Source organism: Narcine bancroftii, chromosome 5 (assembly GCF_036971445.1).
Source record: "Narcine bancroftii isolate sNarBan1 chromosome 5, sNarBan1.hap1, whole genome shotgun sequence".
Taxonomy (NCBI): Eukaryota; Metazoa; Chordata; class Chondrichthyes; order Torpediniformes; family Narcinidae; genus Narcine; species Narcine bancroftii.
The window spans coordinates 121,990,623-122,018,135 of NC_091473.1; the positions used below are offsets into that span (position 1 = coordinate 121,990,623).

At 40.6% G+C, this 27,513-nt stretch overlaps 2 protein-coding genes across 6 annotated transcripts in view; one reads left to right on the forward strand and one right to left on the reverse strand.

Moving 5' to 3' along the window:
* Nucleotides 1–27,513, forward strand: part of lrrc41 (leucine rich repeat containing 41) — a 33,546-nt gene that overhangs the window by 3,787 nt on the left and 2,246 nt on the right. For 2 of the 4 annotated variants that reach the window (XM_069938949.1, XM_069938950.1), the window contains exons 2-10: nucleotides 4,344–4,430; nucleotides 8,537–8,607; nucleotides 9,689–11,360; nucleotides 12,015–12,254; nucleotides 13,054–13,218; nucleotides 14,022–14,120; nucleotides 14,971–15,090; nucleotides 16,902–16,977; nucleotides 18,467–18,741. In XM_069938949.1, coding sequence (XP_069795050.1) covers nucleotides 4,344–4,430; nucleotides 8,537–8,607; nucleotides 9,689–11,360; nucleotides 12,015–12,254; nucleotides 13,054–13,218; nucleotides 14,022–14,120; nucleotides 14,971–15,090; nucleotides 16,902–16,977; nucleotides 18,467–18,707 — 2,771 coding nt within the window. In that variant the 3' untranslated portion in view covers nucleotides 18,708–18,741. Of the gene's footprint in view, nucleotides 1–4,343; nucleotides 4,431–8,536; nucleotides 8,608–9,688; nucleotides 11,361–12,014; nucleotides 12,255–13,053; nucleotides 13,226–14,021; nucleotides 14,121–14,970; nucleotides 15,092–16,901; nucleotides 16,978–18,466; nucleotides 18,742–27,513 lie in introns of those variants that run through there. The other 2 variants (XR_011357911.1, XM_069938951.1) reach the window with 2 other exon arrangements.
* Nucleotides 24,640–27,513, reverse strand: part of rad54l (RAD54 like) — a 36,062-nt gene continuing 33,188 nt past the window's right edge. For both annotated transcript variants that reach the window (XM_069938953.1, XM_069938954.1), the window contains 2 exons: nucleotides 27,007–27,170; nucleotides 24,640–25,685 (listed from right to left, as the gene is read on the reverse strand). In XM_069938953.1, coding sequence (XP_069795054.1) covers nucleotides 25,484–25,685; nucleotides 27,007–27,170 — 366 coding nt within the window. In that variant the 3' untranslated portion in view covers nucleotides 24,640–25,483. The remainder of the gene's footprint in view (nucleotides 25,686–27,006; nucleotides 27,171–27,513) is intronic.

The window sequence follows — 27,513 nt, forward strand, 5'->3', positions numbered from 1 at the left end:
TTCTTATTTTTTGCACCACTGGCTATTTTGAATGTATATCTCCCACAATCAGGAAGTTTTCCCCCCCATAAAGGGTCCGGCAAAATCGATGTGAATTCTGTGCCACGGTCGTGATGGCCATTTCCATGGGTTTGCTTCAGCCATGGGGGCTTTTGTTTGCATCTATTGACAGGTACTATATCTCCTCACAGTTAGTTCTATGTCTATATCAAGAGCGGGCCACCATACATGCATCCGTGCTAAAGCTTTTATTCTTGGATGATTCTGATGAAGATCAGCTAGGGTGGCTTCTTGCCATTTGGCGGGGATAATTGTTTGGAATCCCCATAGTAAACATCCTACTTCGATCAACAGTTCATGTCGTTGTTGATACTATAGTTTTAGTTCAGCTGCAATGGCTTCAGCCTTGGGCTATCCATTCAAGGTGAGGTATAGGACTCTTTTTCGCTTCCCTGCTGATTATTTTGGCCATAAGTGATTGATTTGTTCTTTATTTCCGCCGTTCATTTGATTATCTCATCTTTTGATCCTGTCTTGGGCAGTGGTAAGCGAGATAGCGCATCAGGGTGATTGTTTTGGGCTGCTGGCTTATGTTTTATGTCAAAATCCTAAGCAGCAAGTAATATGGCCCACCTCTGGATCCCGGTTGCGGCTCGTACTGGTATACCTTTCTTTGGGCCTAAGATCAGACGGAGTGGTTTGTTGTCAGTTACCAGCGTAAATTTTCGACCATACAAGTATTGATGGAAACATTTTCCGCTGAATATTATCTCTAGTTCTTCTTTTTCCAGCTGCGCATAATTTTGTTCACTGGTCATTAGGAATCGAGAGGCGTATGCTACTGGTTGCTCTCCTTTATCTATGATTTGCGTTAATACTGCTTCCAGTCTGATTGGCGAAACACGCACTGCCAGGGTAATTTCTTTACTTGGGTTGTAGTGGATGAGGACATTATCTTGGAGTGTCAGTGTCTCTTTTAACCTGTCTACTGCATTACTGCTTTCTTCATTCCAGTACCATTTTTGCTCCTTTTTCATCAGCTAGTTTAATGGCCTACATAGGGTGGACATGTTGGGGATGTGTTTTCGATAATGGTTGATTAATCCCAGAAATGATTGCAATTCTGTTTGACTTGTGGTGTAGGATACTTTGCGGATGGCTTCTGTCCCCTCCGGGTCCATTCTTACCCCTTTTCCATCGATGGTGAAATCTAGATATGTCACCGAGGGTACCATGAAAACGCACTTGTCCTGACAGAGACGTATGTTGGCTTGCTGTAAGCGCAGCACTTTCTTGAAGTTGGTGAGGTGCTTAGTGTCATTTTGGCCTGTGATTATAATGTCATCGAGGTAACATCCCATTTTGATTCCATGTAGTAGTTTATCCATTACCTCTTGGAATATTTCTGGTGCTGCCGATATTCCATATGAAATACGGTTGTATGTGTATAAATCTCTCTACATAATCAATCAATCTTCATTTTCTGCAATGACTGCTTCATACTGAGGCAGTATGTCTTTGTTCTCTGTGGCTGAGCTGTTTGCTTGGATATTTGTTTTTCCTCACCACCAATGCATTTAGTGGTGTGTCCTTTCTGCTGGTGAGGTTCAAATTTATCCTTGTCCCCAGTCTGTTGTGTATTTGGGCTTACAAAGAGTCCAACACACCAGTTAGCTGTTCAGTATTCTTTATTACTCCAAAAACTAAAATGGTTGGAGGAAGCTAAATAGGGACACTATGACAAAGTTGGTCAATGTAAGGCAGAGGTGTCAAACTCAAATTCACGGAGGGCCAAAATTAAAAACTTGGACTAAGTCGAGGGCCGAACTAAATATTTATTGAAAATTTTCAACAACATCTGCAGGTTTTCTCTTCTTTCAACATATGTAATGTTAAACTTTTTCTTATTAAAATAAATGTTTAATAATAGTTTTGGATAAACTCTTTAATTGTCATTGTCATTGGCCCATTTCCTTTAGCGTCTGAAACCGTGCACATGACGAGTCAATGAGGGATGATTAAAGCAGTGGTCTTCAAACTTTTTATTTCCACCCACAGACCACCTTAAGCAATCCCTTTCTAATCACAGAGCACCAATGGCACAGGGACGCGAGTGGAAAGAAAAAGGTTGAGAACTGTTGCATTGTGGTAACTCCACATCTGATTAGGTTAATTGTTAGGCATGTGGTCAGAGAAGGACCCCCACCCCACCCCAAGAAAGGCTTAAATCACAGGAACAAAATAAGCTCCCAATCTTACACACAGTCCTGATGTGGAATGTGGGGTCGCAGCTCCACGTTCACCCGAGTTCAGGTGCTGTCTGTGTGGAGTTTGTACGCTCTCCCCTTGTCTTGGACCAACAGGTCGATCGCCTGACGAAGGCACCCGAACCCCCCGTTGAAACGCCGGCGTCCGGGGCGGTGGAGGAATTGGCCGAGAAGAGTGTGTTGCTCCCACCCCCCTGCTATGGTTGGAGAGGGATTAAACTGCGATCTCACGGCGCCGGGCTCGTCTCCAACAAAAGGAGCGGGAGGCAGGGTCCGCCGCACACGGAGCGAGGGGGAAGGCATCGCCAATGAGACGTTCGGTCCAGCGTCGCCGCTGAAGTGCAGGCCCAGCGAGGATGGTCTCCAACTCCAGCCGCGTCTGTGTGTCCGGGACCCGGGCGGGCTGAGTGCGGCGCTCCGATCCCCGGGATTCGGGACTCTGAGATCCCTCCACGTCTTCATTTTCACCTTCAGTGTGCATGCACTATACTGGCGCGGCGGCCAGCGGGCTAACTCTAATATATATTTAATATGATCTTGCGGGCCAAATATAATTATATCGCGGGTCAAATTTGGCCCGCTGGCCAGAGTTTGACATGTGTGATGTAAGGTATAGGTTGTTAACATATAACTTTCTAAATCAATTGTATTTAACCCCAGAATGTTTGAGGGATTCGGATTTGTGTTTTTGTTGTAATGAGCAGAAAGGTACTTTTTTGTATTCAGTCTGGTTTTGGGTTAAGGTTAAGGGTTTTTGGATGAGATTGAGAAATTGTTTGCAAGACATCCTGAAAATACAATTTAATTTAGATCCAAAGATTTTTCTAATTGGGGTATTTACTGAAATGGTTTTGGTTAATAAATTAGATAAATTCCAAATAGCATTTTTACGATTAGTGTTGCTAGCAGCAGTTTCATGGAAAGATTAGATGGAACTTAATCTACAAAGATGGCATTTAGAAATGAGGTCTTGTATGCCATTGGAGAAAATGACATAATATACAGGTAAATATTATGTATTTAGGGAGATTTGGAGCCCATATTTGGATTGTTTTAAATTGAAAATTTGAGAATGGCAATGGGTGCAGCTTCACCTCCACATTGTAATGATTTAAGTTATTCTCCTTACTTTTTTTCTTTTAGGGAGTAGATTCTAGGATTAGTGGGGGGGGGGGGTGGGAGGATTAGGATCTCTTGTAGGGTTTTCTGTAGTCTTTGTAGTTTTTTTTCTATGTAACCATGTAGTATTTTTGGATAGTTGTTAACGTTTCAATTTTGTAATTGTGGTTATAACTTTATCTTCTAATAAAATATAATATTAAAATAAACAAACAAATAAATAAATAACATGGTTCCCTAGTACATTGCCCCTCCCGACGTTAACATGATAATGTCAGTCACACGTGTGACGAATGGCGTCACACCCTCACAGTGTTAACCCTTAACACCATGCCCGCTTGTCTTCTCAGGAAGTGCAATCGTTGTTGCACTTTCTTGACGTGAGGCGTCCTCGATGGGTCACTACAAGGAACTCGCTGTTCTCAACTCTCTCCATTGCTGAGTTATGGATGTGCACTGGAGAGTGGTTGTTCCTGGTCCTCCTCAAATCCACCATCATTTCCTTTTTCTTGTAAGAAACAGTAGAGAACCAAAAATAAGTACTTGGACACTGGAGATATATTGATGAGAAACACAAGAGCTAAACATGCTGGAATCATGAACAAATAGAAGCTCCTAACAGTGGAGTCATCAAAGGTATATTCAGTGGGTCCGATAAAGGAAAGGGAATGGACCGCGGAGGTGATTCACCAGGATGTTGTGACTGAAGAGCTGGAGTTAGGTAGAGGAGTTGGAAAGGCTGGATCTTTATTTGTAGAGTGTAGGATGTTGAGGGGTGACCTTATGGAGATTAATAAAATCATGATGGTCATATTTAGTTTGCAGTATATTTTTCAGGGTAGACAATTCTAGAATTAAAATGATAGGTTTAAGGTAAGAGGGGAGAGACTGCGAAAGGGAAGTGTATGTACACGATTCCTTGATTTTTGTCTTTTCAATCTTGTGTTTACCATGTAGATTTACCAGCAGCAGTTTTTCAAGAGCTGTTGCAATTTCTTAACATTTATGACCTTGAAAAGATTGAAAAGGCTGCAGTAAAAAAAGGTAAGATCAAAGTTATGAGTTCTTTAAATCATTATTTGGAGAAATTCTATAATTTTTTCATTGAATTCTTTTCAAAATTGGACTATATGTTTAGTTAAGGGTAGATAACCACAGTCTTTCTCCCAGATTGGGGGAGCCTGAAACTAGCAAGCATAGGTTTAAGGCAAGAGGAGGAAAATTTGAAGCAGATCTAAAAGGCAATATTTTGACACAGAGGGAGGTGAGTACAGTAAAACCCCTGTTATCCAGAATTCAAGCAACCGGAAACAAAAATCACGGAAAATAGATAAGAAATACTGAAGTTTATAATTGCCGTGCCTCACTATTAGTTGAGTATCCACACGATCTTAAGCTACCGGAAAATTTACTTATCCGGCATCTACCAATCCCCATAGATGCCGGATACCAGGGGTTTTACTGTATCTGGAACAAGCTGCCAGAGGAGGTGGTAGAGGTAATTTCTCTTACATTGTTTAAAATTCATTCAGACAGGTACACAGCTTGGAAGGTTTAGACAGGTCTGGGTTCTCTTCTCTTTGGCTTGGCTTCGCAGACGAAGATTTATGGAGGGGTAAATGTCCACGTCAGCTGCAGGCTCGTTTGTGGCTGACAAGTCCGATGCGGGACAGGCAGACACGGTTGAAGGGGAAAATTGGTTGGTTGGGTTGGGTGTTGGGTTTTTCCTCCTTTGTCTTTTGTCAGTGAGGTGGGCTCTGCGGTCTTCTTCAAAGGAGGTTGCTGCCCGCCGAACTGTGAGGCGCCAAGATGCACAGTTTGAGGCGATCTCAGCCCACTGGCGGTGGTCAATGTGGCAGGCACCAAGAGATTTCTTTAGGCAGTCTTTGTACCTCTTCTTTGATGCACCTCTGTCATGGTGGCCAGTGGAGAGCTCGCCGTATAATACGATCTTGGGAAGGTGATGGTCCTCCATTCTGGATACGTGACCCACCCAGCGCAGCTGGATCTTCAGCAGTGTGGATTCGATGCTGTCGGCCTCTGCCATCTCGAGTACTTCGATGTTAGGGATGAAGTCGCTCCAATGAATGTTGAGGATGGAGCGGAGACAACGCTGATGGAAGCGTTCTAGGAGCCGTAGGTGATGCCGGTAGAGGACCCATGATTCGGAGCCGAACAGGAGTGTGGGTATGAAAACGGCTCTGTATACGCTTATCTTTGTGAGGTTTTTCAGTTGGTTGTTTTTCCAGACTCTTTTGTGTAGTCTTCCAAAGGCGCTATTTGCCTTGGCGAGTCTGTTTATCTCGTTGTCGATCCTTGCATCCGATGAAATGGTGCAGCCGAGATAGGTAAACTGGTTGACCGTTTTGAGTTTTGCATGCCCGATGGAGATGTGGGGGGGCTGGTAGTCATGGTGGGGAGCTGGCTGATGGAGGACCTCAGTTTTCTTCAGGCTGACTTCCAGGCCAAACATTTTGGCAGTTTCCGCAAAACAGGACGTCAAGCGCTGAAGAGCTGGCTCTGAATGGGCAACTAAAGCGGCATCGTCTGCAAAGAGTAGTTCACGGACAAGTTGCTCTTGTCCGTGAACTACTCTTTGCAGACGATGCCGCTTTAGTTTGATTGACAGGTATGGGTTAAATGCAAGCAAATGGGATTAACATAAATGAAAATCTAAGATGAGTTAGAATGAAGTTCCATGCTGTATTACTCTATTAAATGCTTGAAACACTTTCAAATATTACTATGTTCTTTAGAGCATAGTTGCTAATGGTCTGGTGCAGAGCCAACAATCTGTATCTGAACATTTTTTTTAAAAAAACAAGAGATGCTGTCGACTTCAGGAGGGCCTGCGGGGACCATGGATGACCATTGATGACTCCACTGTTGAGATTGTCAACCCTAACAAGTATACTTGGCAGAGAATTTCACCTGGTCCCTTAACACCAGCTCGTAGTCAAGAAAGCCCAGCAGTGCCTATACTTCCTGTGAAGGCTGAGGAAAGTTCATCTCTCACCCTCCATCCTCACTACATTCTACAGAGGATATATCGAAAGCATCCTGTGCAACTGCATCACAGCCTGATTTGAAACCTGTACCTCCTTGAACTGCAAGACCCTTCAAAGGATAGTGAAGTTGGCGGAAAAGATCACTGGGGGCTCTCTTCCTACCATGAAGGACGTCTACAATACTCGATGCAGGCAAAAGGCAATAAACATTGTGAAGGACTCCACACACCCCTCATGTAAACTGTTCTCCCTTCTGGCAGGAGGTACTACAGCACTCGGGCCCTTGTGTCCAGTTGGGCAACAATTTATTGCCCCCAAGCCATCAGACTCCTGAATTCCCAGAACATTTGTGAAAATGGACTTTTACTGTATTTGTCTTAATATTTTAATGTGTTTCACTTCTATTCTAACTTAGTCTTAGAGTTCTACAGCAAGTAAACAGGCCCTTCAGCCCAACTTGTCCATGATTACCAAGCTAATCCTAATTCTTACCTTGAATATTACAGCACAGAAAACAAGTCCTTCAGTCCTCTTAATCTTTGCTGAACTGTTATTTGCCTGCAATTGGCCCACATCTCTAAACCATTTTTTATTCATGTATTTGTTTAAGATGAAACATAATTGACTTTCAATAATAAAATTTTGGACTCCATTAGATTTCAGATTCAGATATCAAATTTTTAGATTTCAAATTTATTGTCAGAGGACGTACATGACATCACATACATCCCTGAGATTTTTTTTCTGTGGGCGAGGCAGAATTACCGCTTATTGGTTGTGCAAAAAAAATGTACACCGCTATGCATGTAAACAAAATAAAGAACTGTAAACAGAAAATGAAAGAAAACTGCAATACAGAGAGAATTTAAAAAAATCAATAAAGTGCACAAGTAAGAGTCCTTAAATGAGTCCCTGATTGAGTTTGTTGTTGAGGAGACATAGTAGAGGGGTAGCAGATGTTTCTGAACCTAGTGGTGCAAGTCTTTTGGCACCTATTACCTCTTTCCTGATGGCAGCAGTGAGAACCAAGTGTGTGCTGGGTGATGTGGATCCTTGATGATTGCTGCTGCTCTCCGACAGCAGTGTTTCCTGTAGATAATCTTAATAATGGGGAGGGTTTTGCTATGATGTCTTGGGCTGTCTCCACTACCTTTTGGAGGGCTTTACACTCAGGGGTATTGGTGTTTCCATATCAGACCATGATGCAGCCGGTCAGCACACTTTCCACCATACAGCTGTAGAAATTGCCAGGGTTTCAGTTGAAATACTAAACCTCCACAAACTCCTGAGGAAGTAGAGGCATGGACATGATCTCCTCGTGGTGCCATTAGTGTGCTGGGTCCAGAAAAAATCCTCCAAGCGAGGATTTGCTCACCCTCTCCACCTCTCATCCCCCAATGATCACTGGATTGTAAACCTCTGGCTTTCTCTTTCTGAAGTCAACAATCAGCTCCTTGGTTTTGGTGACATTGAGTGCAAGGTGGTTGTTGGTGCACCATTCAGCCAAGTTTTAAAACTCCCTCTTGTATGCTGACTCGTCACCTTTCATTATGCAACCCACTACAATTTCCAAGGGATATAGGCCAAATGCAGGCAGGTGGAACTAGTGTGGGTGGGATATTTTGTCTGGTATGATTGATATGGGCAAGTTGGGCTGAAGAGGCCTGTTTCCATCCTCTATGACTCAATTCTTAAGAATCACCTTTGATGTTATTTTTTCAACTCTTCACTCGCAACTTATGCAATTGCCCTCAACAATATTACTGACAAATACACAAGGAAACATCCTGTCAGCATCTGTGGGAGAACTAAACTTTTTGACCACTCAACGGATTGAATAATTCAGGTTATTACACTGCAAGTTTACAGCTCCAGTCACCCAACATTTGAAGCGACATGTCTGTGAATAAGCACAGGAGCAGTAAAATATTACATACAATAATTCCGTACGGGGCTAAGAATGCAGCCCTGAGGTGTTCCGTACTGATGGAGAATGTGGAAAAAATTTTCTTATCAATCCTCACTGATTGTTGTCTGGAGGTGAGACAGTCCATGATCCAATAACACAAAGGGGTGTTGAGTCACAGGTCTTGGAGTTTGCTGATCAGTTTTTATTATTTAGTGTGCTTTTATGTATTCTAGGTATTTCTACTCAGGCTTTTTGGCATCAAATTTGGAAGGATGTGATAGGAACGAATCCTAAAGCTAAAACAGTGAGTTTATGCACTCTGGACCCCTTTCATAATTTTATGCTTATTCCATGCAAATTTTAAGATACTTTTGAATCAAAATTTGTGACTTCAGCATTTAGATTCATTGTTAATACTTTTTTCAAATTCTAAAACATGCTGCAGTATATATTATTGTTACTGATGAAAATATTAATTTGTATTATGTCTTTTACTTAGTTTTTCCCTTTAATTCGCCACAATGTAAAGAAGTTTAAATGGGTTTAAATGAAAAATGAAGTTTTAAAAAAAAGAAAGTGCTGGAAATTCTTAGCAGATCAGGGTGTATTTGTGGGAAGAAAAAAAAAAGCTAATGTTTCAGATTGAAAACCCTTTAGAGTTTGGAAGGAGAGAAAAAAAAGTTTATCTAGCTGTAGAGAGGATGTGGAAGGGAAATGTCGTCGATCGGGTAAAACTGAGATGACCCTGGGATAAGCTGCACACAAGATCATCTGATCAGTAAGTGAATGGAAACATAGAGTGAAACATTTGGTTATGAATTTATTGGCATGTACATTGTTGAATGTACATAAATGAATTTGAATTTTTGCACATATAAAATCCACACCTTGCCTATAAGGAGTTTGTATATTCTCCCTGTGTCTTCGTGGGTTTCCTCCAGGTGCTCTGGTTTTCTCCCATCCTTCAATAAACCTACCGGGTTGTAGGTCATTTGGGTGTAATTGGAACTGGTACTATCCTGGTATCTGTCCAAATGGTTTTTCAATGTTGCAATTGTACCTCAACTATCTCCTCTGAGAGCTTGATCCATACACTCACCACCCTTTTTTTAAAAAAAAATTAATCCCTCAAATTCCTATTAAATCGCACCTCCTCACATTAAACCTATGTCCTCTAGCTACTGATTCTGCCACTCTGGGCAAAAGACTCCGTGCATTCACCAGCTTTATTCCTCCAAGAGATCACTCGTCCTGTGTTCTGAGGAATGAGGGTCTAGCCCGCTTAGCCTTTCTCTCTCTAGCCCAGGCTGTATATGATGATTTTGGAAATACTACAGTGAAATGTTATTTCTTTATCTTAACATGTCTTTCTTTCATTATTACAGGAACCTATTAACTGGAGGCAAAAATTCTTACAAACATTCTTCCATGGTGTTTTGTGGGGAACACTGGATATTTTGAATGACAGGCGATTAAATAATTCTCGCTGTTCTGCATTAGCTCTTGCTTCCCAACATGTTAGCAAGCTGGTCATACGCAACAAGTTGCAAGGAGTGAAAGAACTTGCTGATAATTCAAACATTTGTAAACATTTGGTATGCACCGTACATAAGCTGGTGTTTCAGCATCTACGCTCTGTTGATCAAATGTTGCAAGATTCGTTGTTAACGTTGCTTCATAACCTCATTCATCATGGAGTTGTGAGGCAAGTGGCATTGTCACATTGGAATGAACCCCACCCTGAATTATTGGCCCTCCTCCTGAGGACAAGTGCAGGGCTGTGGCACGTAGGGAAGAAGGAATATCAGTGCGTTGAATGCTGTAATGAGGATAGATTAAAGTTGAACTTGAAAAGAAAGGATTCAACGGTTCAGAGAAATATATTGGGTTGTTACCAGCAGGAGACTGGAAAGACTGCTTTATTTGATGGGAGATTCACCACCACTGACAAAAGTGGAGCAAAGAAAGACCTGTCTACAATTGTCAACCTGACTTCCTGTGATCTGATATCTCCAAATATATATCATGGAATCTATCAGGAAATTTTGCACGGCGAAGTAGGGATGGCAGAGGGGTCTAGTAGGCGCAATACATGCAAGACTGACCCTATAAAATGCAAATCCTGTCTCAGGGTGTGTGATCCACTGAGGAATCGTGATGCACTTAGCAGCGCTTCAGATGAAGATAATGAAAGAGCTTTGTCAGAATCACATTCTTGTGTACGACTTGATTTGTTTGAACCTACCTATCTTTTTAATAATTCTTGTGGAAGCAATTGTTGCAGAGGGCAGCAGATTATTAAAGGGCAGTTATATCCTGCATGTACCTGTGACAGAGTTCTGAAAGAAAGTGGGTGTTCTGAACAGCACTATGCTTTTGAAGAAAAAGCTATCTATTCTCATGAAGCTAAAAGAACCTTTACTGGGCCGAGGTTTCTCGGTACTGCCCCAGGACCTTCAGAAAAGCTGGTGCCTCATAAATGTGCAAATGGTTTTCAGAAACACAGCTCTGTAACTGAAGAAGTTACTTTTTCAGAAGAACTTGGATCTGCAAGTGTGAACTTGGAATGTGAAGCAACTGCTCACAGTGAAGCTTTAAATGAATTGTATGTTTTCCATCCAAATACTTGTCCTTCAGAAGATTTGGCTCCATGTTATGCAAATAACAGAGTATGTAAAAAGCCACGACTCACCGATGTATGTAATTTCAAGACAGCAGAAAAATCAAAGACAAATCAAAGGTTATCTGAAGAGATTGAGAAACAAGGGGACATCTATGACTATATATTCATGATGGGTAAAAGTGAAACAAAGTCTATACAAGACACATCAGGTACTGATGCAAACAACGACAGCCTGTTGGAAGAACTGAATGATTATCCTTCCACTGGAGAAGAGCAAGTTGACAAAACACTTCCTCCCTGTCTTGAGCTGCATTTCAGGAGTGTGTCAGTGCTGGAAATTACCTCAGTCTCATTGTCCTACAAGTCTGCTGTGATGCTATCCAAGTTGCTCAGTTCGTGGGTTTCTCTTCAGAAGCTGGTCTTAGAGTATAATGGTCAGTTTGTTAGGTTTTCAAAGAAATAATAGCTTTATCTAATTTGGAATTACAGTTCATCCTATACTGTTTGAGAAAAGCAGGAAGTTAGAACATGATGAAGTATCTTTATTACACAAATGTAACATGAAATTGGTAACATTTTAATTTTGGCTTTGTACGTGCAGCAAATCCTAAAGGATTTTTATTAACCACCTCTCCCCAACTCTTGCCTTCAAAAATATTTAGGAATTTGAATTTTGAGGGCTTTGCTGAGTCTCCCCTCCAGATTTAAAAAAAAAACATGTTTTGCCATGTGCAATTCTCTTGAATTTTAGAAACCATCAATTTGTTAGAAATGCTATTATTTAAAGGTTTTTATTACTATTTTTCACTTTTCTGAGGATATAAAAAAAGAGCAATGATCATTTCATCTAATTCTATTAAGCAATTTTGCTATTCTAAGCGTTTGAGGAATAGACATCAACATAATTTCTGTCTATCATTCGTCAAGTAATTCACCTGTAAGTAGACTTTGATCGACCTTATAACCTGATGGTAGATTAGGGATGAATTAGTCAAAAAGCTTCACAAAACATTGCTCAATAGAAATTGTCACATGCTTTTTTTAAAAAAAACTCACTAGTCACATTTGGTTGTTCTCTTTGCTTTTAGGCCTGGGTCCTGCTATTTTCTTGATCCTCAAGGGACTCTACGTTCTCTCTTGTTGCCGCAGCAGTTGTCTTTCCACTCTTGTATTAAAAGATGACATCCTACACCTTCCCTTGGTAAAATTAATAAAAATTATTATTGGCATCTTCCCTCGCCTTCAAATATTCCATTTGGGATTTCTGCTGGAAATACAAAATGAGACATTAGAAAACAAGTTGTTGACGGGTACTCCAGACATAACAGGTTGGTAATACATGTCCATTGGATTAATTTATTTCACCTTATTGCCAGGATTGTTGAAAGAAAAATATGATCATTATCCCTGTTCCAAAACATGTATGTGAAATCTGTGCAGAAGAAGATTGCCAAGAAAGCTGGGAAAGTGATCAATCTTTTGATTAATTTGGAAAATGTTGGAGGTATAATTGATTACAGAACAACAGGAGATTCTCAGCTGGGCAAAAGTGGAGAGATTGACAGATCTGGAATGAACAGTCTGTCTTGTGAGAAAATACTGATTGGCTAGCTTGAATCCACTGGCGTTTATAAGAGTGAAATGTTTTCTAAATGGGTTTTATAATGATTGGTGAAGGGAGGAGGTTTCTTTTATGTGAGAATCTAGAACTAGGGGTACTTTTTTTTGTAAATGGTCACCTATTTCAAAAAGAGCAGAGACATTCTTTTCTGTCAAGGTTATGACTTTGAAATTCTCATCGTCAAAGGGTGGTAGAATCAAAATGTTGAATTCATCAGGCAGATGTTGATGAATTTTGGTAAGAAATGATGTTACTCCAGGCAGAGCTCAAGTTATAGTTAGATCAGCCATTGAATGGTGAAATGGGCTGGATTGCTGAATGATCAATTCTGCACCTGATTTTGTTATTTTTTAAACTTGTATAGTTTAGTACTGAACGAATTTTGGTTAACTGTCCTAGTTAATGTACATGGCATTACAAAATTATTTTCTAACTTCTAATTATAAAGATCGAAAGATTTGGATACTTTGAAATGTCTTTCCTTTTTCTGACTTCTGTTTCTGCAGGTAGTTGTCTGGAGAATTTGAGTCTGAGTTGCACAAATATACCTCTGCAGGTTGACATTTTGCTCACTGTTTTGAAAGAGTTGAAATTTCTCAGAAGCCTAAATTTGCACAGGGCATCATTCAGTCCACCTGAGGAACTTGGCAAACTGCTGCATGCAACTACATGTGCGTGGTAATGTACCCTAAAGTTTGTTGAAAGTTTTATTTAAATCAAAATTCTACTGTCATTGCACAACCTATGTGGAGTGATGTATACTTCACTGTGAAGCAAACATTATTCACTTTGTCTCAACCACAATCACAAATATGCTATCTGTTCCATTGAAAGTGATAGAACCATAGCATAAAACACTACAGGGTAGAAGCAGGCCCTTCAACTCATTTAGTCTGCGATGAACTATTATTCTTCTTAGTCCCAATGACCTGAACCTGATCCATAGCCTGCCATACTCCTCCTGTCCATGTACCCACCCAGTTTATTTCTTAAATGTCAAAATGGAGCTGTATTCTCCACTTCAGCTGGTAGCTTGTTTCACAATCTCTCCACCCTCTGTTTGAAGAGAGTGTTCCCTTTAATTTTTTTCCTTTCGTGGTTAACCCATGTTCTCTCGTCCTTGTCTCACCTAACATTAGTGGGGGTTTTTTTTTGGGGGGGGGTGCTGCTCGCATTTACTCCATCTATTACTTTCATAATTTTGTAAAGCCCATTAGCTGAAGTGATCATTCTATAGTGTAGCATGTAACTCTGCAATTGTGTATTGAATGTGAAAGATTTTAACATTGAGTTTGTTAATCTTACACCTCTATTATATGTTGCTTGGAACATGGATAAGTTATCAATTTCAAAATTCTTGTATTATTGGTGAAAGTTTAAAAAGAAGTGTTCTGCTGATAGCAGAACTCCACATCGCCTGTGGTCTTTATTTGTTAAGCACTGTTACTTACTGAATTAATAATTTTGTTCCTAGTCTCTCTCCCTTCATTAGAATGGATTACAATACAAGATGTTAACCTTGCTGCTTGCTTTAAGGAATTTCTAGAACTTTTGCGTAATGCTCCTCTTAAAGGTGAGAACAAACGATGATGTATTACTATTGATGAAAAATGTTTGATAACTTTGTAGGGTGTGAAGAATGTGAAGGCATTTGTAAAAGGTGTTCGAAATTTAAAATAGTGCTACACTGCTGCAAGCTATATGGATCCTAAATTAGTAATTTTTTTCCCTCTTAACCCTGGTGTAAATATTTAATGCAATATTTTTTCTACTTAAACCCAAAAATGTGATCACATAAATTGATAACTACAAACAATTTTTCTTTCCTCTAATTTGAAATGAAACTTGTAACCAAGGCATTATGATCAATATATTTAAAAAAAATTATCTGGATTTATTTGAAGAATAAATTGGGTAATTTTTCTGATCAACAATTATACTTTAACTTTCACTAAAGAAGCAAATGCTTCTTTTTTTTTGCTCTTTTACCTTGCATCCCGCTCCATGCAAATTGGAAATGCATTTCAAAAATAGTTCTCTGGCAGTACTGCATTTGGGACACCTTAAAAAATTTTTTTAAAAGGTGCATATTAGTGTAGTTCTTTTCCTTTGTGTACTAATTATTTGACCAGTTGCAAGGTTAGTGGAGTTAGACCTGGGTTCGAATCCAGCACTGTCTGCAAGGAGTTTGTACGTTCTTGCTGCATATCCATTGGTTTTCCCCAGTTGCTCCAGTTTACTTCCACCCTCTTAAATGTACAGGGTTGCAGGTTAATTTGGATGTAATTGGGCACCAGAAGTTTAAATAGCTTGAATGTGCTTCTACTGTCCTATAAATTTAATAAAAAAAGAATTTAAAAATTTATGACAAATCAAAATAACCTGAAAACTACAGTAAATATCTTTTCTCATGATGTTCACAGGCTTAACTTTTGATAACTGCCGGCTGTTTGAAAACCACACTGAAACAGTGCCTGAAATTGTTACTGCTCTGAAACAGAATCGGTTCCTCAAATTCCTGTCCTTACCTGCAAATCGATTGGGTTGGTATATTTCTTTACTCATAGCATAGATTTCCTCTAGTTTCTTCAATTTCCTCCCGCGTCCAAAAATATACAGACTTGTAGGTTAATTGACCTCTAAGTTGTCCCTAATATGGTCGGAACCTGGTAAAAGTCTAAGAAATATGGGAAGAATAAAAGATGGCAATTAAGAAAGGATTAATGTTAATGAAGCAGGATTACCGTAGATGGAGAGGGCTGAGGTGTCTATTTTGTGTAGTATTTCTGTTTACCATTCATACTCTGGTACTGTTCCACTTTTGTGGAAATATTTAATGTTGGTTTGTAGTCATGTAATTGAGTATTCTAATCTATTATTCCAAGGAGAAATATTTTTATGCACAAGGTAATATAATTTAGAAACAACTTGATATGAATAATACTGTTATCTAACTTGCCGCCCGTGATCCCTGCAAATCTGTACTTATATGGACAAGATTCAGAAGATCTATTTCCAAGGCATTCACACTTCAGAGTAAACCAGTGAGAACATTTCAGCAAACAGGCTTTGTGTACCACACGACTGAGTCTGTCTTCACCATCATGGCCTTTAAAAGAAGCCAAACCTAAGAGGGGATTGCATTTGCAGTCAACCTGCCTGGTTGCTGCTTTCTGCTATTCAGAGATTGACAAAAAAAAATATCTTAATTGACTAACATTTATCCACAAATTCTGTATGAACTATAAAATAATTTAAATCAAAATTAACCAAAAATAAAACCTGATTTTATCATTTGCCAGGTTGAGAATCCCCATTTGTAATAAACGCATCTAATAATCCCATGGCAGATATGTCCTGGCATGGAATTAGAGGCACTAATTCTCCATCGTTATGCTACAGAATACTAGCAAGAGCTAGTTACATAATTGGACATCTCATAGATTCCAACAACAAAGTCATCACTCAGTAAATTCCATTCAGCATTCAGTCTAAGTCCATGCCCACTTTTGGAATTTGTCATTCTTTCATTTATTAAGATGACTGGATAATTAACTTTATACAGTACCTTCTGAACACTATGTACTGTTAGGTAAAAACATCATGAGCTGGGAATGTAGAAGGAGTCACCCAGTGCTGGGCCGTAACAAGATGCAGTTGTGACCTTGTACTCTCAAGATAAGAGTGGGGATGACAAATTGATGTGCAGGAAGCTAGCAGAGAAGGATAGCAACAGTTTATTCATTGGACAATGTCATGGTATGATAATTTACTAAGTACATATCCTAAGGTATAAAAAAAACACCACTTGCTGATAACGGGAGAATGCGCCTTCTCCAACTAACACTGTTAGTTGCAAGTGTTACAGTCCGGTAATAAAGAACAAAGAACCTTGATTTCGACTCAGTCTGGTGTCTGACTCACTCATTCATGAACAAAGCAGACCTAACAGTACACACTTTGTAATTTCAACTTCTATTTTTCCAGTCTTTGGTATTTCTTCGTTAATTTTAGTCCTCGCTTTGAATTTCCTAACTTGTGTCAATCCAGATATTTACTTTAATTGAGCCTGTGCTGATTTCTTTTCTGATTTTCCAATTATTAACTGACCTTTGAACCTTGTATGTGAATAAACTTGGAACATTCTCTTTGTCAGCCTCTATTTAAAAGAACATTTTTTTTCCACATTCCAGAAGCTCTTGGCTTCCCAATCCAATGAGTAGAGTGTGAGATGTTTAAATGCCAAAATGGGCTAACTAGTCGATGTAAAAAAAATTTTTTTAAAAAGGCAAGAATGTTTTGATTACGGTTTTGCATTTTTGAATTGCTACATAATGATTTTTTTTGTAATCAGGAAACAAGGGTCTGTTGGCACTGGCCAAACTCTTTACCGAGGATTCATTATCATGCATCACCTGCTTGAATGTGAGGTAATTTTCTTTCTTAATTACTTCATTCCAGATCCTCAGATTGAGATGATGGTAGATAACCTCCTGCTTTTCATAGTTATCCACACAAAAAGCCACAAAGCTAATTCTGCCCATATCAAATATCCATCTCACTGCTTCCCCTCTCTTTCTTTCTTTCTTTCTTTCTCCTAAATTAAACATTTCATCCCAGGGTGATGTTCTGCTAAGTCTCCTGTAAACACTCTTTAATGGAAACGCATCCTTCTTCAAGTGTCAATCAGAACTGCACAAAATATTTCAGCTGTAGGTGCTATAAAAGATTTTTTTTATATACTGTGAGCTCTATGCTCTTCTGTTCAATGATTAAAAACTGAAAATGCTGGAAAAGCGCAACAGTTAAGGCAGCATCTATGGAAAGAAACAGTTGGCATTTCAGGTCCAAGGTCTACATCAGAACTGAGAATGAGGATAAAAAGTTAGGAGAAGGGGATGGTTGGAACAGGGGGAACGTCTTTGTTGGAGTGATTCTCTTTCCCATCTCGTAAATATCATGAAATATTAAGTTTCACTTTATACTTGCCCCAAGTAAATTTTTTTGCATCTCCTTCCTTTCTGATTCCCAGGACCCTACAGTTCAAAGCCTCAGCTTCTGAGAGCAAGGATCACACATACATTATCTTTCACCTATCTACTTGTGCTGTCATCTTTAGGGATCTATGAACATGCACCAAGGTCCCTCCAGTCCTCAATAATCCCTGTGATTCTACCATTCATGGTCTATGTACTACCCTTATTGGAGCCATCAAAGCTTATTGCCCTGTTCTTATTTGGGATTATATTCCATCTGATATTGTCCATCTTTCCATCTGATCAATATTTTTCTGTGGAATAAGACCACAAAGTGGCCCCCCCATTCCCCCACCCTAACATTATTTTATTCGGGTGCCTGCCCATCTTGATGAACAGCTCAAGCTCGAAACCTGGGTTATGTATATTTATGTTTGCTCTGTAAAGTACACTATTTAACCTGCTGAGTTCTCCAGCATTGTGTTTTTACTTCAACCATGACTTTTGTGTTTTTCTTAAGACGACTCCGACATCAACATCACAACTTTTTATGCCATCGATTTTTAAAATGAGTCACAAGTACTACATTCACATGCAAATAGTGGGAAAACCCACAGACACGGGGAGAACATACAAACCTCCTTACAGCACAGGATTCAAAGCCTGGTCCCGATCACTGGCACTGTAACACCGTTCCACTAACTGCTACGCTAACCATGCCGCCCCAATCTACCTTTATGCCTTCTGAGGTATCTAATACATCCCTGTAGAAATCATATGCAGTTTAATGCAAATTGCACTGGGAACAAAAATGTCAATTTGCTTGAAGCAAGGACATTTAATTTCACCAGTGATGTCCATTGCACGACACGACAGCAATTTATAAAACTGCATTTTCAAATTAAATCAAATCTTATGATCTCAACATATTTTCTGTTTTAAGTGCTAATTGTATTCGCGGAGATGGACTACTTGAGTTTGCAATGCTACTTATGAGAGCTGAATCAGAACTGCCTGGTGGGCTAAAGCTGAAGGAACTGAACGTAAGCGAGAACCTATTCTTCAGAGATCCTGCACTTACTGAAGAAGCACTCAAACTCTTCAAAAACAAGTGTCGTATAATCACTGTACAGTCTCTTACAGACCCGTTGCAAGCACTTGCAGACCATTCCAGTGTGATGTAAATATTCCAATTGTACCAATAATATTTCAAAATTTGTTCCTTGTTCTTTTCTGATCCAGCAGCAAGAGGTATTCACAAAGGAGACACTATATACATGTTAAAGACTAAAAGCTACTTTATTCTGATTACACAAAGATTATATCAAACTACTCATCAAATCCTCAATAAAATACAGAAGGAAAATACTTAATCAATTGCTCCCATGTTATGGGGAAACCCTGGTTTAGCAGCCTTCTTGTATCAGTCGGTTAGCACCAACTCGTAGCACTTGTCCTATGATTCCAAATCTAAAATGAAGTCTCAGCTGCACCAAGAAATAGCAACTTTTTCTACCCATCTGATTTTCAGTAGAGTCTGCAGCCCAGTACCTTTCCTATGGAGTGATGGTACAAATTTTTACTTGGAAGCCTCACCAGAATTTTTGTCATTTCTTCAGAACTATCCACTATACTGTCTGTATGTCACGCAATTAAACTTTACATTCTTTTCCCAGTACTTTTCTATCTGTTCTGAGGTGCCATTTTATAATGTCTTGCTCTTGTGACCCTTTGCCTTGGCACATTATCTTAGAAACCGAGGCAATGAGTCTGCATTAAAGACCCTGTTCACTTGCAACCTATAACTACTGTGTTGGTATCAACACTCTACACCTACCAAAGAGAAATTACAGTGCCTTTGATGAACCTTTCTGTACATTCCATCCCTTTGATTTCTCATGAGTATGTTGTGAGAAACAAAACAGCACATTAAATGTAAATTGATCGTAGTATCAATGTTAAACAGCAGAATTAACATAACGACAGTCCCATGTAGGTATTACGAGAACTCTACCTTTGCATCCTCCAAGGTGCATGTCAAACTATCTAATCGCTGCGTTGTACAAATTCAGGTCTTCTATTTATCTATCAAGGGTAATTCAGAATAGTCGAGAGAGATTTTAAAAAGATCACTGAGTATTCTCAAGAATCATTATGACTGTTGAGAAATTTGCTGCTGCTAGAGCAGTTCCTGAAGCAAAATCAACCAAGGCCTCAGTCACTGTTCATTCCGTCAGAATGAGAAGCATTATTCCCTTAACATGAGGGTGATCCTTGTCTGTCCTTCCTCCACATCCAGGAGGCATCCTCTACCCCAGAGGAAAGTCCATGTTGTTGATCCGTTACCCTCATTTTATTTAAAAGCAAACAAAGTAGCATCATTTTTGTACAAATGTTGAGACTGCTCTCACTTTGTCGATTTAAATACACCAGATGGAGTTTCCCTGGTCCTGATACCTGTTAAATGTTAACATTCTTTGTTTGTTACAATTTCCCCCTTGCAAGCCAGAGAATTTATGTGCACTCATCCACTCCAGCACACTGGAGGAATCATTTCAGCAGGTGTCTGCTTCCTCCTCTAGATCAGTGGTACTCGCAATCATTCTGTGATAGGTCCTGAGGAAAGGTCTGTTCAGAACAGCTAACCACCCCTGTAGCATGTGTCTGCTTCCTCCTCCAGTTCAGTGGTGCTCACAATCATTCTGTGAAAAGTCCTGAGGAAAGGTCTGTTCAGGACAGCTAACCACCCCTGCAGGATGTGTCTGCTTCCTCCTCCAGTTCAGTGGTGCTCACAATCATTCTGTGATAGGTCCTGAGGAAAGGTCTGTTCAGGACAGCTAACCACCCCTGTAGGATGTGTCTGTTTCCTCCTCCAGTTCAGTGGTGCTCACAATCATTCTGTGATAGGTCCTGAGGAAAGGTCTGTTTTGGACAGCTAACCACCCCTGTAGCATGTGTCTGCTTCCTCCTCCAGTTCAGTGGTACTCACAATCATTCTGTGAAAGGTCCTGAGGAAAGGTCTGTTCAGGACAGCTAACCACCCCTGTTGGATGTGGGTGGCTTTTAAGCAGAGAGATTTGTTGCCTCAAAAGTACATTCATCCTCTCAATCAACTCTGATGCTTGGGGATAATAGGGTACATAATACACCCAAAAAATGCCTTTATTCATGGCCCAGTCTTTCATGGCTTGTCCCATTGGTAATTCTTGCAGAGTGCATAACAATTGATTAACTTCTGCAATCCCTTCAGAGAATTGTCCTGATCTGCCCTTGTACAAATTGCCATTTGAAGAAAGCATATTATTTAGCATTTACAGACTGCATTTTTCTCGGGTACAAAGGAAATCTGTGAGTAAATTTTGGGGAGATGTCAGTTAAGTTTTTTTAAAAAAACAATGATGGGGGCTGGAACAATAGGAACACTTGAGACTCAGATGGATGTGAGTAAAACAGATTACAGGTGTGTGGTAGGGTAGCGATAGATTGTTGTGGAGTAGGTCTGTACCTTTGGAGCCCTTGTACAAATAAGTATTTTATGACCAAAGCTATTGCTTACTTGCACTCAGGTAGTCTTCCAAACCTCAAAATCCAAGTCACTCCAAAGAACCTATTTCAAACATAACTGTTTAAGTATTTTGAAGTAAATATTCTCCTCCTTCCCACAAACCCCCCCCCCCCCCCCCCACCACCACCCTGAAGTTCTCAGACAGCATGTTGGACTAAAGCTATTTTTTTTTAAAGTGGGATTTTGACTTGGCCTTAGCATGTACTGATCTTGGGTTACACTTAATTTTATGTACCTCTGTATGGTTTTATAAAGAAAATGTACTTTGAAGTAATGAGTTATTGATTTAAGTATTGTAATGACATTTTTCAATAAAGTTCATTGGGCAAAGCATTTTTTTTTTAAAAAGTACAAGACTTTCTGCAATAGGCTAATGATTTGCAATTGGGATATCTCAGTGATAACATAGGGTAGAAAGAAGAGCAAGCTGGTGTTCAAAAATTATTCCAATTCACTTAAGGTTGAATTTAGGTTCAGTACACTATTAAATATTAGACAATCTAAGTGACTTAACCCAGAACAGTACAGTACAGGCCCATATGTTCCTTTAAAAACACTCCCTACTCTGTAATCCTCCTCTTTTCCTCCATCCATGTGCCAGAGTCTCTTAATTGCCCTAATGTTTCAGTCTCCACCACCATCCCTGGCAAGTCATTTCAGGCACCCACAACTCTATGTAGATTTTTTTAAAACTTATCCTGATGTCTCCACTAAACTTCCCTCCCTCCAGTTTAAATACATGTCCTCTGGTGTTTGCTATTCCTGCCCTGGGAAATAGGTGCCCGCTGTCTACCTTATCTATGCCTCTCAGTCTTGTAAACCTCTATTAAGCCTCCTCCCATCCTTCTGTGCTCCAAAGAGAAAAGTCCCAGCTCTGCTAACCTTGCCTCAAGACGTTTTGTCCATTCCAGGTAACATCCTGTTAAATCTCTACCTCCTCTCCATAGCTTCCACATCCTTCCTATAATGAGGTGACCAAAACTGAACACACTACTCCGAGTGGTCTTAGCAGATATTTGTAGAGTTCTCTACTTCTGAACTCAATCCTCCTATTAATGAAGCCCAGCGTCCCACAGGCCTTAACTATCTTATCAACATGTGCGGCGATTTTGAGGGATGTATGGATTTGAACCCCAAGGTCCCTCTGTTCAACACTTAAAGCAACTGACCATTAACCCTTTTGGTTTGTCCTTCCAAAATGCACCACCTCACTTATCCATCTGCCACTTTTCTGCCTAACTCTGCATCCTGTCTATATCCTCTTGTTACCTTCAACAACCTCCATAAACTTACTGACCTATCCTTCTGCCTCTTCATCCAGGTTATTTATAAAAATCATTAAGTAGGGGTCCCAGAACAGATCGCTACAGCACTCCACTAATCAGTGACCTCCAGGCAGAATACTTTCCTTCCACTGCTTTCTTTATACCAGCAAATTTTTTTTTTTATCCACACAGTCAAGCTCCATGACTTTCTGGATGAGTTTCTTGTGGGGAACCTTGTCAAAAACCTTGCTAAAATCCACATAGACCACATCTACTGCCCTACCCTCAAATCTTTTTTGTTACCTCCTCAAAAAACTCAATTAGGCTCGTGAGGCATGGCCTTCCCTTCACAAAGCTATGCTGGCTATCCTTGAGTAGACTATACTTCTCCAAATCGTCATAGATCCTATCCTTAAGAATTCTCTCCATTAGTTTATGCACCAATGACACAAGACCCACCGGTTTATAATCTGAAGATTCTATTACCTTTGTTTAAACAATGGGACTTCATTTGCCATTTTCCCATCCTCCAGCCCCTCCCCTGCAGCCAGAGGATTCAAAGATCATAGCTCCTGCCCCAGCTATCTCTTTCATTCTCATGCTAGCAGCCTTTGCACTATTATGGTATAAAGGAGCCTCAATAAAAGATGAGGGAAACTTTAATCAAAATCTCAAACATGGTACTTGTTCCAAGTTAATTGCCTTGGCCTCAAAACATTGCTGGACATTTTCATAGCCAAGTTCGAGGTTAAACCATCTTCAACTTACTGCTTCATTGCCCTCCTCACTGGCCTTCATTGCCCTCCTCACTGGCCTTCATTGCCCTCCTCACTGGCCTTCATTGCCCTCCTCACTGGCCTTCATTGCCCTCCTCACTGGCCTTCATTGCCCTCCTCACTGGCCTTCATTGCCCTCCTCACTGGCCTTCATTGCCCTCCTCACTGGCCTTCATTGCCCTCCTCACTGGCCTTCATTGCCCTCCTCACTGGCCTTCATTGCCCTCCTCACTGGCCTTCATTGCCCTCCTCACTGGCCTTCATTGCCCTCCTCACTGGCCTTCATTGCCCTCCTCACTGGCCTTCATTGCCCTCCTCACTGGCCTTCATTGCCCTCCTCACTGGCCTTACTTGCCCTCCTCACTGGCCTTACTTGCCCTCCTCACTGGCCTTACTTGCCCTCCTCACTGGCCTTCATTGCCCTCCTCACTGGCCTTCATTGCCCTCCTCACTGGCCTTCATTGCCCTCCTCACTGGCCTTCATTGCCCTCCTCACTGGCCTTCATTGCCCTCCTCACTGGCCTTCATTGCCCTCCTCACTGGCCTTCATTGCCCTCCTCACTGGCCTTCATTGCCCTCCTCACTGGCCTTCATTGCCCTCCTCACTGGCCTTCATTGCCCTCCTCACTGGCCTTCATTGCCCTCTTCATTGGTCTTCATTTTCAACGTCAGCCCTTTGTCCATGGGATTACCGCTGATCAGTGGCTTGGCTGAACCTGTTACGTTAGTAGGGTGAATACAAAGCATCAGCAGATTTCTGCAACACCTGGCTCATCTCCTGTCTACTTTCTGTGAGCCACAGAGGGCAATGGAATAATCTCCAGAGACCTGGATGCATTCAGCTCCGAAAACAAAAGCTTGATAGGCACCCTATCCAGCGATTGTACATTATATACTTCCACAATTGAAAAACTTGCACAGTACTTCTAAAATTTATTACCTCTACCATTTAGAACATTCCCAACAGTCCCTGAGGGGGGGGGGATGGGGCACAGTACATTTAAAAGCCTTGTTTTCATCTCACATTTTTTTTTATGTAGTCTGTAGGAGAAAAGTATGGAAGAAACCAAATCTTGACTGCTTCATAGGGAAGTGAGCAGAGTCCTAGGGGAGCCATTGCCAAAAAAAAATTGAGAATGGCTGATGAAGTGCATCAAGGTGCAGCAGAAACATAAATACTTCAGCCTTTTTTTTTGTTTGCAAAAATAGCTGTTGTTTCACAACTGGCTGAAAATCCTGAAACTTTTTGCCTATCAGGCAGCAATGACTGAAGCCATTCAAGAGGGTACATGTCACCACAATCAATGAAAAACATGCATTACTAATACCACATCCAATGAGAAAGGTACATGTTTAATTTAAAGTAACCCACACCTACTTCAAAATGGAAAGGTAACGGGTTTACTTCAGTCATGATTTACATTCAAACCAAAGGGAAACTCGGACTTTCATTATCTCAGTACATTGAGCTCAGTATTGTGCACTTGGTGCAATTAAAACTAAGGGAGACGATTACATTTGATCCTTGCCACGGCTGATCACATCATGAATATAATAGAGGGCCACAACCAACAGGTACTTCAAGGGCAGATAGTTAACAAAGGCAGAATTAATTGAGTGCAGAGGTCAGACTTCCCCAAATTACAGCTGTAACTTTATTAAGCAGGATCATGGTGTTTTACATAGAGCCAGACAAAAAATTGCACCCTCAGAAAAGAATACAGTGGAAAACAATACTGATATTCCCAATAATCAGTATCACAGCCACACAGCTGTGCTTCCATGTTTGCTGACGATGGGTAGCTCAAAGATCCAGGATCTTCAGGATTCCTGAATATTTTTTAATAGCATTGGAGAGAATGACAGAAATTGTATATGCTTAAGCTGTAAATTTTAAATCAGTTATTCCTCATACACCGAACATAAAATATCAAGTGAACACTTCAGTATGACTGATTCATCAATACAACTTTCAACTCGCCAAAACCTTTTGCAAAATATAGTTTAGAAGCCTTTGGCTATTCACAGAATAGATCATAAAACATCTTTATATAATAAGCTGTGTGGTCATTCAAATTCCCTTAATAGACAGGTGTCTCATCAGGAGATGAAAACATTCGAGAACAGGACAGTAATGCATATTTTTAGCCATCATTACAGAGCAGCATATTCAAATAAATACAGTCAAGGTGGACAATGTAGCTCGCTGATCCTCAGATTCCTTAAAGTTCAGAGATTCCACTGAGAGCACACCGCTGAATCTACAATGCAACTAGATTTCATAAAGGCAAACTGTTCCAGACACCATTAACTAATGAGTCTTCACCACAATTTTGCATGTGTATTCAGATATCTCAGATAAGACCACGTTGTTCCTCGTGAGAGTGATGATGAAACACAAAGGAGACTGCAGCATCCCAGGCAGATTGAAGGACCGTATCTTGTAGTCCACGTTTATTTGCACAGTGATTCCACTGAGAAAGATCTGATGTACAATCTGAACCTTCAGGAGGAGGGCGCACCTGGTGACCATTTACACATCGACGACACTTCAACCTACAGAAAGGAAGGGGTGGTGACACCAGCAAGCTTCAGATACAGAAAATAAATTACACAATTTCACTAAACCACTGCAGATTACAATTAAGTGACATTATTCTGGGTTAGAAAATACCTGTCAGATCAACCTTCATCTGGTCTCATTGCCTTATAACAATGTTCTGGTCTATGTGCAACTGATTGAAATTTGAATTAGTGGAGTGATCTGAAAACTCCATGATTAAGTACATAACTTAAATCTTCAGTGCTAAATATACATCAGGAATGGGAAACAGATAAAGGTCAGAATGAATCTGTGATATATTTCTCCTGTAGCTAGGATGCTTAATTGCAGTTTTCTTCGAGATAACTATGTGTGGAGCAAATCTATTATAACAAGCACACCTAAACTACCAATTTGAGCCTTATCTGTTTCCATTTCTCATGTAATATGCAAAACTTTGCGGACCAATTTTGCAGGTCAAATTGAGGAGGTCGACTATCACAGATACTACTTTTGTCCATGGCAAATCTCTGTGACGTTTAACATGTTGGGAACTCAGATGGCCGGGTCTGGGCGGTAAGTCTGCGTTCAGGGCATGGCAGCTCAGATGAGCAGGCAGCCGAAGCAAGGATCCATGGTTGGGGTGTGGGAAGCTCCAATAGGTGGGTGTCTGGAATGAGGGTTCATGGTCAAGGCTTCGGGAGCTCCAGTGGGGGGACAGCTGGGGCGGGGATCCGTGGTCGGGGTATTAGGAGCTCCAGTGGTTGGGCAGCCGGGGTAATCCACAGTCAGGGCATCGGGAGCAAGCCATGAGAGGTTCTGCAGTCGGGGTGTTGGAAGCTCTGGTAGGCAGACGTCTGGAGCGAGGGTTCATGGTCGAGATGTCGGGAGCTCGGATGGGCGGGATCGGGTGGCAAGTCTGCGTTCGGAGCGTCGGGAGCTCAAATGCGGGGTTGGGGCACTGAAAGCTCGGATGGGCGATCGGCTAGGACGAGGATCCGCGGTCGCGGGGCGTTGACTTTTTACATGGGATATATGGAAAATGCGTGATTTTTGGGCCAAATGAAGGGGAAAATTACCTTTTACTCAGGATTAACTATTAAAGGAGCCTGTACCTATTAATTTAAGTAAAATAGCAAAAAAGAACAAAATAATCTTCATTTTCTTCTCTCGGAGCTTTATTTCTGCTTTTTATTAATTGCATCGATGCTTAATAAACTTGACCAAAAATTAATGCAGAATCAACATCACTCCATACCCTATCTTTATAGCAACTCATATTGTGAAGTAACAGATTTAAAAACAGCTGTAAAATTGATCAGTCATAATTGTTACCTATCATGTGTATCACTTGCTGTGGTCTCATTTAGAGTAAAGAGCTCCTTAAGCTCTCCAAGAGAGAAATGCCTTTCAACATTTTGCTCCTCATCAACAACACAGCTACTCAGTGCCTTCTTGTGTGTTTGACGCTGGAAAATCTTCTCCTCGATTGTCCCAGTCTGAAACATTACAAGACAGAGTTACCTTTGGTCCACAAGCCCCGGTACATTTTGAAAGGTGGGAGGAAATCCAGGTAGACATGGGGAGAACATACAAACTCCTTAATGACAGCACAGGATTTGAACCCATGTCCCGATTGTTGGTGTTGTGCTAACCATTATACTACCCATGCCTCCCAGATGCCAGGATACATAATAAAATAGTTTGCAACCAAAAACAGAATAGAAAAGCTCAAGTTTATAAAGGGGATGCAATGTGTTTCCTTCTATGCAAATAATCTTTGGAAAACCTTTACAAGTAATGCTGTAACAGAGTGAAATAGTTCTAAAGAGAAAAATAGAA